Source organism: Natator depressus, chromosome 5 (genome assembly GCF_965152275.1).
Source record: "Natator depressus isolate rNatDep1 chromosome 5, rNatDep2.hap1, whole genome shotgun sequence".
In the NCBI taxonomy this organism is placed as follows: Eukaryota; Metazoa; Chordata; order Testudines; family Cheloniidae; genus Natator; species Natator depressus.
The window spans coordinates 76,294,337-76,305,660 of NC_134238.1; the positions used below are offsets into that span (position 1 = coordinate 76,294,337).

Sequence of the window (11,324 nt, forward strand, 5' to 3'; positions counted from 1 at the left end):
ACAGCTTTCATTTGTCTATTTCATTTATTACTATTTCACTTATATACTAAACATTTCTTAATTAAGATGAAGTGATTAATAATAGTATATTAATGTAAAAAGTCCCAGGATTAGGACTATGAAATTATTAGAACTATAGTTTGAAAAAAGAAGAAATTCACACCTACACTGCCTCAAATTAACTGTAACTGAGTTCTTTGCCTGTGGCCATGAGTAAAAGCAGGGTGGTATTTGGTTTGTAATCAGGATATGGAATTTGTGGACTATGACCCATGCCTCAGGGAAGGAGCTCTGTAACATAAATCCTTTACAAGCCAGACTTAAGATTGTATTTCCTTACTTTCCAATATTTGAGTTTTTTATTTGTGTAATGTCCTAATAATGTTGAACTTACTTAATGTATATTTACATCCTTTTCAATATGCTAAATATAAAGGGGGAGGTGTGAATGGCCCTAACTTTTTATATAGTCTTACATGGTTTATTGTTAGTGGTGGGTGAATCCAACATGTGTGAAATGCACCTCTGGCTAGCACAAAGCATGTTTGTGGTAATTAGGCCAAGTTATCTTTGTATTATGATTGGACAAAAATAGTTTAAAAAGAATGGGGTTTTTTTACCTTTTTGAAAAACGTGTAAGAAAGATCTATAACTGAAAAACAGCTGTTTCTTTCAATTTTTCCTCTAAAACTCTTCTTTGGAATTCAAGTAGCCATACACAATTTCAGGCTGTACTGAGTTTTTCTTTGTGAATTTTAGAAGAGAAAGGGAGTCAAAATCTAGTTTAGAATGGGAACAGAGTTAAAGCCTTCACTGTGGAGCCACTGCAGTTGCTCCATAATAATACATTCTAAATACATTCTACGTGGACAAAGATCAAGGGGATAAGAGGAGCAATATGCTCAGACAGACGCGCACTGCAAATGGCAGCACTGAATTTGATATCTGTACATATTTGACCGTAGTGTCCTGTATTGAAAATAATTTCTCTTTTTTTTTTTTTTTTTATTTAAGTTCACTATTGTCCCCTCCTTGTGGCAAACCCCAGTGGAAAGCCTCTGATGCAGATGATTTGTCTCTACCAAAAAGTAAATTGAACACCCAAGATGGGATTCAGATTCTTGGCAGCATGGGAACTTCCAGCCATACTCGGTCCAAGATGAAAGACGAGGACTCCGATAAAATCCTACGCCAATTGTTGGGGAAAGAAATCTCTGAGAATGTCTGTATGCAGGAGAAGCTGACATTGGAATTTCAGGATGCTCATGCTTCCTCCAAGAATGTGAAGAAGATTCTACCGGAGAAAAGGGAGCTGAAGTTAGCCAGACTGAGGCAGCTTATGCAGAGATCCCTCAGCGAGTCTGATACAGACTCAAATAATTCTGAGGACCTGAAGAATACTCCCGTGAAAAGAACTGACAAACCAAGGCCACAACCGATAGTAGAAAATGTTGAAAGCACTGAGAGTTTGCACCTGATGATTAAGAAACACACTTTGGCAGCAGGGCGCCGGTTTCCTTTTGGCATTAGAGCTTCCAAATCTGTGGATGGCCACAGCCCATCTCCCTCTTCAGAGAGCAGTGATCCTGATAACGAACCCCAGTATCAGTCTGGGACTGCATCTCAGAGCCAAGTTTCTGGAGATACCTCTCAGTCCAGCACTGACAGTGCCACTGTTCAAAAGGTTGCTACTAGTCCTAAGAGCGCCCTCAAGTCTCCCTCTTCAAAGCGCAGAACCTCCCAGAATTTAAAACTCAGAGTAACCTTTGAGGAGCCCGTGGTGCAGATGGAGCAAACAGAGATTGAACTGAATGAGGAAAAGGACAAAGACCGGGGCAAAGCGCCTCAGCGGGCTCCAGCCAGCACTGAACCTGGGGATCAGCTGAAAAGGCCGTTTGGAACATTTAGATCTATAATGGAGACTCTGAGCGGGAACCAGAACAACAACAACAACAGTCAAACAGCAAACTTGATGAAAACCTCATCAACATTGCCCTTTACCTCATTAGGAAGAAAGGCTGCAGATAGCAAGGGAAATCCAGCAGCTCCTACTAAAGGAAAAAATAAGACAGTGAGTGCTCTCAGGGTGTGGGGAGGAGGTGTTTTTTTCCTCTCATTTCTTTTCCTTTTTAAGTAATGAACAATTTGCCTTTGATTAAGAATGACAGCTTCGTGTTCTTCTCTCCCCACTGCCATGTACACACAAACAAACAATAAGCGCTGTTTGGTAAAAAGAAACACAGACTGCAGATCATAGTTGGCCTTTATTGGAAGACTTATGGAAGGAGAGGGAATTGTTGAGGGTGAAATTCCTCCCCCCATGCAGAGAGTCAGCACAAAATCTAGGAACCACTTAAGTGCCCTTAATTGATGCATTGGCGCTGTGCTCTGCACAGAGGGGAGTTTCACCCAGAATAAATTTTTAATCTTCTTGTGGGGGACAATTCATAGTGAGAACATTAATTTTAAAACCTTTGGATTACAAAGGAGTAAATAAATTCAGGGCCACCCCTGTCTTATAGATCTGGTTACCCGGAGTGGCAGGATTGAGAGAGTGGCAGAAAATAATGTAAACATACCCTTTTTCTGCCGCTGCCCCTCTCCGCCTCCATTTCCGCTATAGTGCAGTCTATGAGCAGCCACTGCCCAATTCACTCCTCACACCCTCCCAGCTGTTGCTTTCTTTCCCCTACACCCTCCTGTTCATATCAGAGCACCTGATTGGTACCTGAGAGTTGGCATATCATAGTGAGCTGAGCCATGATGTAGCTCACATGCAGCCTGGGTGCCCAACTAAGTGCCCCTCCAGAGAGGAACTGGGGAAAGAAGGATGTGTCTGTTCAGAAACCGCCTCCCTTGTTTGAAAGAGGGAGCAGAATTCCCCCAAATGAGTGTCTCCCTGAGGGAGGGAGAGAAAGAAGAGTGTGTGTGTATGTGTGAGTGCAAGAGAGACAGAGGGGTGGGAAACAATGCGAGTACAGTGTGTATGTATGTGGCTGTGAGGAGCAACAGGCGTGTCTGGCGAGGCATAGAATAGAATGTGTGAGTGACAGGATGTGGTGGAGCACTGAACGTGAGTGATGAGTCAGGGTCTCTTGGGGTGAGAAGGACGAGGGAAGGGATAAATGGAGGACAAAAAAAGGAAGGAGAAATTGAAAGGGAGGAGAAACATTAAAAGAACAGCAAACAGACTAAGGGAGAGAAAAATGGAGGAATTATGTACTGTCGAAAAATACAATTTAGGAGTAAATGGAAAAAGAGGAAGAAAAGGTGCATCCAAATATACAGCCAGTTAGAGGAAGTGAATGAAGGAAAGAAAAAGGCAAAAAGAAGAAAAAGCAATCTCATAAGATTTACTGTATTATTAATAGACCATGTAGTGCCAAAACATTAAATGAAAATTAAAAATGTAAAGGCAATGGGATAGTTAGATGGACAAGAGAGAGTGCACTTAATGCTATTTGCATAGAAATGCACAGCCAGGTTAAAGATTGCAGATTTGGGCCTTCAAATAGCTCACAAATTGTTGTAACTGTAATAGTTGAACTACCATTGAAATACAGAAGTAACTCGATACCATAAGAGTGAAATTTTTCAAAAAGATGGATTTAGATATTTGAGAGAGAGAGAAAAGGACTGATTGTCTTCAAAAATATTCTGGCAGAAAATGAGACAGTGTGGATGAGATAATATCTTTTACTGGACCAACTTCTTTTGGTGAAAGAGACAAGCTTTCGCACTTTTGCAGAGCTCTTCTCTTTCACCAACAGAAGTTGGCCCAGTAAAAGATATTACCTCACCCACCTTGTCTTTCTAATATCCTGGAACCAAGACAGCTACAACACTGCAAACTGACAGAAAGTGGTGTCGTAAATAGTTTACTTAGCTCACTTAGGAAGATTAAACAGTTGGAAAGGAAATTCTGACGCTATCAATCATTCCTTGCAGTATTGACACTTGCTCTGTGTAGAATCGTAGGACTGGAAGGGACCTCGAGAGGTCATCTTGTTAAATGTCAAGGTGCCCCATTTGCATGTTATCTTTGTCAAACACCAAATTCATCTGGAAATGTAGTTTCACAGCTGGTCAGAGATACCTCACAGCAATGGACTTTCTCTATCTCCAAAAAAGTAACAGATTAATTATGTTTTAAAGTATCTTTTTAAAAAGCTTTCACTGTTAAAAATTCTCCTGTAGCCTTTTGACTGCACAGTTACTTTACATATGTCTGTGTGCATTGTGCATGTGATAAGCTCATTGCATGTTTTCAACTGACTTATATATTGCACTTCCCTAGGGGCCTTACTCCAGCTACACCAATCTTTCCTCTAGCATGCTGATTGAAGACCATCTGTGTAACTATGCATGGTATGTGCTGATGCAGAGTGAATTGTTTGGCTTCATTATTGTTGCTTTTCCTCATCCTAATTGCATGTGCTTGTTAAAATAATTCGCAGCTGAGATAAACGAAATGATTTATGTCAGGAATAAAAAACAAGGCAAATATTTGATTTCCTTAAAAAAAAGAAAAAAAAACACACTTGTGATGGACTTCTTCTAATGTCACAGGTGAACTAGCCTAGAGGCCTCAGCTGCGAGCATGCATAAAAGTAGTCATACTCATAAATCCGCCATGCAGTTTAGTTCCGTTTGGCATAGCACTCGGTCTCTGTTGAATGAAAGTCAAGTACCAGATGAGAATGGAAATTAAATTTCCTCTTATGAGTAGGGCAAGTCAACCTCTAATCACAATCTGAACATAAAGTACAGTGTTCTCCCTTCCGTGTTCTTCTCACCCAGCCTTGGACTTCAGAAGAAATTATATATGTTAAAACAAAGTCTCATAATTTTGACCATTTGTTTAATCCTTCTAATTTAAATGTACTGCGTTATGAGATTGTCAGGCAGACAGACCAGTTTTTCAGTAGCCATAAATGTGTGCTGCAAAATGCAGCATTTCATAAGATATATGTTTGTTTTAAAAGAAAATATTCCTTAAACTGCTCTGTTGTTTTGACCTAGTGCTAGGAACTTTGGGAAAAGTTTAAAATTAATCTTTTAGCAATTTAGGAGTTTGAATGACTTTAGCAGTTTTAGGAGTTCAGGAGGTTTTGTTTTTTGTTTTTGTTTTTTTTTAAATCTAGGGCTGGGGGTGTCTGTTCCTTACCACCCAAATCCTTCTTGCATATCCCTAACTTGATTTTAATAGTTCAGACCAGTGGTTCTCAACCTAATTACCAATGTGGGCCCCATATAGAGCTCTGTGTGTGTTATGTGGGCCACATCCGCACAATATATATACTACCTGGTATGGCCATGAGGATGTCACCTGGGCCGCAGCTGTGTGCTGATTGGGTCGCAAGTGGGCTATGGGTTGAGAACCATTGGTTCAGACAAACAAGAATCTGATTCTCACTTACACCGGTGTCAGTGAAATCAGGATCGGGATACTCAATTCTAGTTTTCGAAGGTTTTCTTCTTCCCTGGGGAATACTGGGGAGATTCGCTTCTGACCTATTTTAAGATAGGGAAAATGCCTGTATTATAACAGTCTCTTGTAATGTTTTTTGGACGCTCTCCAGCCAAAATAGCCCAGACGCTTGAGTATTGTGAGATGCTAGGCCATTAATCATCCCCCTACGCTAGAACCATCTCACAGGGCTGTGAGCCCTTGCAGTATTTTCACAAGTGCCACAATTTTGCACCATTAAAATTGGCCTTTCGTGAGAAGTTCCTGGTAGTGTAGGCTTTCTGCTGGAGAGGTACTGCAGTGGTTTTCAACCTGTGGTCCACGGACCCCTGGAGGTCTGCAAACTGTCTAAGGGGTCCACAAAAGGTTGTAATTACCAGATGGAGAAATAGGGAACCAGTTTAGGGATAGTTTTTAACTATCTCCTCCTCCTATCCAGCATTGAGTGGGGCTGAGAGAAGCAAAGGTAGGGGTGTGTGATGGTAGAAAAAGGATCCAAGGAGCGTGTAGATGGCTCAGTGAGTGGGTGTCTCCCCTTTCCTCTCCAGCCTGCAGGGAGCCACCCCCAACTGGGCTGCAGTCTCCCAGACCATTCACAAGAGAAAGAGCTGAACAGGGGAAGGCATCCTAACATGGGAGCTGAGCAGCGGCAGTGCCCAGAAACAGTAGAAAGACTGAGGTGTGGGTTGGTGCTCGTTTGAAGGGAGGGGGCTGTAGAGGGCAGGGCACAGAGGAGAGAGCTGAGATCAGTGGGTTGGGGAAGGGATGGTTTTGGGGAAGAGTCCCCCTGTCAACCAGGAGTAAAAGAGAGGAGGTCCCCCAGTTGGGGTGTGTATTTTCTGTGCACTTCAGGAGAGTTCCCTGAATTACAAAAAGGGGCTATTCTTGCTAGGAGTCAGAAATCAGAAAACAGACCAACAAGCAGTGCGTTTAAAAAACATTTTTAAAGGGTTCTGATGATTCTTTAAGTCAAACGTTGGTTTGGTCTGTCTCATGATTTTGGAACATTCAAGTTTGACAAGTCTGTGCCTGTCATTTTCCCATTCATCAGCAAACCCCACCCACTAGTGTGATGTAGCCTGTGCAGCTTAATATGTTAGGGCAGTGGTCTCCAATCTTTTTATGCACAAGATCACTTTTTGATTTTAAGTGCCACCCAGCATCTGCGCCACCCCTTCCCCGAGGCCCCGCCCTGCTCATGCCATACCCCTCCCTCCGTCGCTCACTGTCCCCCACCCTCACTCACTTTCACTGGCTGGGGCAGGAGGTTGGGGTTCAGAAGGGGGTGCAGGCTCTGGGCTGTGACGAAGAGGTTCGGAGTGTGGCAGGGGGCTCCGGGCTGAGCCTGGGGTAGGGGGTTTGGGGTGCAGGAGTGGGTATGGGGTGCAAGCTCTGGGAGAGAGTTTGGGTGCAGGAGGGAGTATGGGATGTTGGCTCTGGGAGAGGGCTCAGGGCTTGAGCAGAGGCTTGGGGTACAGGAGGGGGTTAGGGGTGCAGGAGGGGGTATGGGTGCTGGCTCTGGGAGGGGGCTCAGGGCTGGGGGTTGGGGTGCAGGCTCCCACCAGGCAGCACTTACCTCAGGCGGATCCTGGTCAGCAGCACAATGGGAGCTGTGGGGGCGGTGCCTGTAGGCAGGAGCAGTGCACGGACACCCCTGCCCCACCCCTCCCCCCCAGCAGGGGCATGCTGGCCACTTCCGGGAGCGGCATGGGGCCGGGGCAGGCAGGGAGCCTGCCTTAGCCCCGCTGCACTGCCAGACTTTTAGTGGCCAGAGATCATGATCGACTGTCAGACGCTCCAGGATCGACTCGTTGGTGACCCTTGTGTTAGGGAAAGTATCAGCCTCAGTCCCATTACCAGTCATTCTGGGCAGAGTCTGACTTTTCCCCTGGAATGAGTTGGAAGACTGTAATTCTGATTGAAACATTACAGAGCTTTTTCCAAAAAAAGAAGTACCTGTTTCGAATAGGATGCTCCCTCTACAGTTATAATCTTTTTCAGATGCTTAAGCCTGTGGCTTATCTATCTGGACAGTATCAAACTCATTCTAACTCTAACCTTGCCATATGTCATTTTTTAGCAAATGGTGAATAATTATTTGAGATCAACCTGAAATCAACCAACAGCCCCATCCAACCGCAGCTTCTTTTTTTAGAAACATTTAAAAATCTCATCAGTGTCAGGGCTTTGGCTTGTTGTTTACTTTTCCAAGCGAAGTACTTTTCTTGATAGTGAAGAAATTAAAATTTCCAGGGTCCTTGTAAAATTAGATTCACTCCATTTCTCTGAACATCTGAGGAGAGATTTCAATGCGGAGGGTGATTTTTTTTCTCTTTGAAAGGACTGGTTAGCTTTTTATTTATTACAAGTCCAAACAAATGTTTGCAATTACTGGTGTCTTAGATGCCAATGAAATGTTCACTTCATTTGAAATCTGTAATACATTAAAGTGAGCACTGGTTCATCTTATCAGTAAGAAGCTCTGTATTAGCTGCTGGCCATCAGCAACTAGAAGTACTTTGTTTGGATGTACAAGTGCATTAGGGGAATCCACCATCATAGTGCCGTCAGGTAGTTAATAAATAGTACATCCTTTTAAAATTATAAATGCCTATTAAAGCAATAGACATTGCCAATGTGAGTTCCAGTGCCCAGTAATTGACTACACTGGGAGTTATATTTCCTGAGCGCAAAATGAGTGCATAACAGGTTGAAGATCAGTTATGGTCAGTCATCAGTGTCTGCTGTGTAAGGGACCCTATGGTGCACTAGTCTAGGGGCACAGTCTCCACTATCAACCAGGAGACCCAAGTTAGAAACCTGTTATGAAAATCTTCTCCCTCAGGCTGGCAGGAACTGGGAACAGTATACAAGTGGGGCACTAAGATCCCACCCACTCCCTCCCATAGCTCAGCATGCAGTGTTACAAAAACATGGAAAATGCTGCATTGAGCAGCAGACTGAGGAGAGGCAGTGATGAGCAGTGATTTGTTGCTAGCCTGATGGTGCTCCCTACATGGAGTCAAGGAGCAGCTTCTCTAGATGACATGTTCCCCTAGAAAAGCTGCATCCTTCCCACAAACCATGAAGCAGTTGTAGAGCTGTAACATGGAGGGTGCTTGAGTCTGTGGCTTCTTTTGTGCTCTGCACGGCCTTCCACATGAGGAAGGCTGAGGGATTCACACAGCTGTGGATTCCAGTGGTGTTAAACTGGCATAAAACTGGAACAGCGCAGTAGCGAGTCATCCCAAAAGCAGCTGTCTGGCTTGCACAGAGCTACAGCAGGATCAGGGCTGTGCAAACGTGAGCTTGAAGCCACCTTTTCAGACACGCACCCTTGACCTGTGCTCTGTGAAGTTTAACCGCACACCAGAATCTGGCCCTTACAGTGACCAAGTTATATGATGATTATATTGTAGCAGTATTACTGCTAAGGACAAGTAATGGAAGGTGGGAATTTTAAGAGTGTCCAAAAGACGTCACTGTGAAAATGGGAGGAGTTGGATGCCTAACTCCCTTAGGCACTTTTGAAAATCCTACCCCAAAATTTAAAAACATTATTGAAGAGAATTAGAACAGCATTAAACTCATATTATGCTCTTGGGTGATCAGATCACCGACAAATCAAAAGAATTGAAGAGTTGTGAATTGAATTTATATATTATAAAATAGTTAGCAGACTTAAATGTTTTTCTTTAGTTTCCCTGCTTAAATTAAAGGATAAAATTCTGAGCATATAGTACACCCTTTAAAAACTGGTTGAATGGGCCCTTTAAAAACTGGTTGAATGGGGCATTCTGGAGATTAAAATATATATTATAGAGAAGACATACTTTTTGATGTTGCTAATAAATAACATCTTAATTATTAAAACTGGAAAAATTGTAAAAGGTACAGAATACTTGGTGCTCTACAAACAAGGTATGGTCTTCCCATAATGAGCTTACCATATAATTATTGCCATCCTTTTGTTTACTTTTTGTTTGAATTTTTGTATGCTGAATATGATTTTCTGAACGTACTATTGAGGTAAAATTTTCAAAAGCACCTAAGTCCCACTGGCTTGCAGTGGGACTTAGGAATTTTTGAAAATTGTACCCATTATCATTAAATATTTCAATAGTGCCTTAATTTATACAATGATAAAACATTTTACAAAATGTTAAAAACAAAGGCCCCAGTTCTACAGCTGGCTTTGGGTATCTGCCCATGCAAATCTGATACCTGAATAAGATCCATAAGGAAGTCAGTGGGACTACGTACAGTATTAAGCCCTCCATTCAGTAGTAAATGTTTCGAGAATCAAGCTTATAGATAAAGTTGCATTCACCACACAAAACTTGCATTCTAAATAAAACAAGATAAACAAGCGCAAGACCAACACTCCGTATGATCATGGATAATTTTCTTCTTTTTCTCCCCAGGCATAATGACATCAATAGGATAAGTCTGAAATCGTACAGCCAAAAAAGTATTGAAGAGCCAGAGCTGCAGGAATTCTTCCTCTAAATCACATCTCATGGTGTCTCGTCTGCCTTCAAACATGGTTTGAAATGCCTGAAATATCTTCTTTAACAACACTAATATGAGACATAACTCTCACCAGCAAAACAAGACTGTTAGGATGCCTTAAATTTGTAGCAGTTAGACCATATACAAAATGTTTTTATGCTATGTGTGTGTGTGTAACTTGTTTGTAAGATATACTGTTCAAAGGCATGGGGGAGCAAAAGTAGTGGTTTGGAAATTGCAGTGACACAGGCAACCTCCAGAATGTTTATCTGGCCACTGAACACATTTTGTACTTCATCTATTGCATGGATATACTGTAATATGTCTGTATTTCCCTTTCTCAATGACATATACTGTAAAAATTTCAGCCAGGACTCTGCCTGCTGAGCTCCTCAATGAGACCAAGGCAATAGCATTGTTTTTTTTTTGTCTAGTATGTTTTGTCTGTTATTTCTATTTTTTTGTAAAAAAGAAATAAAAACAGTGTTAACAATATACCATCTGAATGGGCCCAGATACTTCTCATTTCTCTGTTCTTTGCTTCCTGACAGCGGCCTTTTTGGTTTTTAGAACGCTTAAGTATTGAATGATGGAAGTATCTGTGCAGTGAACAACAACCTAGACTTCCACACAAAGGGTCAAATGTGCAAAGTCATTTGTGTTAAAAATTGCTTTGAAATTTTAAATGTGCTTTTGTAGCTTTAAAAAGAAATTTCAAAGAGCTCAGGAAACTCATAAATAGGTTTCAGAATTAACATTTTTTATTTACTGTCAGGAACTGGAATGTGCTTGGTGCTGTGCTGGCCTCAGAGTCCCTGCTCTGAGGACCCTACAGTCTATTAAAGCCCAGTTCATATCTCTTGGCAGCCCACAGACTTTCCATTAAATTCAGTGGGACCTAGTTCAGTCTTTGAAAGACAGACATTGGTAATACAAGATATACTGGGAGATCCAGAGAAAGATGTTGTTTTAGTCTCTCGCTCTGCCTTGTATATAGTGGGTTTTTTAACGGGTTAGTGTTTTGCAACCTCATGGAAGAAGTGAGTTTTTAATTCCTCATTCAAGTCTCCTCTAGAGTCTTTATACATTATCAAAACATTCCATTTGGCACTCCCTACAGTATATAGTTCTAAAGCAGAATAACAGGCAATTGTTAAATGATGCATTTCTCCCTCATTTTTCAACTGTGCTATGTGGACTTGGTGAGACAGATCTTACTACAACAATAGGCTTCCAAACAGCATAGTAAAATATAGAGAGCATTAGTCAAGAGCAAGTTTACTGGTAGCATTTTTCTTTTCAAAGAAGACAAGCTACAATGTTGAAATTGCACAAATTAACG

The 11,324-nt window shown here is 41.9% G+C and overlaps 1 protein-coding gene across 2 annotated transcripts in view; it reads left to right on the top strand.

The window, feature by feature from the left end:
• Positions 1-10,407, top strand: part of SNCAIP (synuclein alpha interacting protein) — a 101,372-nt gene extending 90,965 nt beyond the window's left edge. The window contains exons 10-12 of one of the 2 annotated variants that reach the window (XM_074953028.1): positions 1,015-2,071; positions 4,298-4,368; positions 9,895-10,407. In XM_074953028.1, the coding sequence (XP_074809129.1) occupies positions 1,015-2,071; positions 4,298-4,368; positions 9,895-9,979 (1,213 nt within the window). In that variant the 3' untranslated portion in view covers positions 9,980-10,407. The remainder of the gene's footprint in view (positions 1-1,014; positions 2,072-4,297; positions 4,369-9,894) is intronic. The other variant, XM_074953029.1, reaches the window with a different exon arrangement.
• The last annotated feature ends 917 nt before the right edge of the window (positions 10,408-11,324 follow it).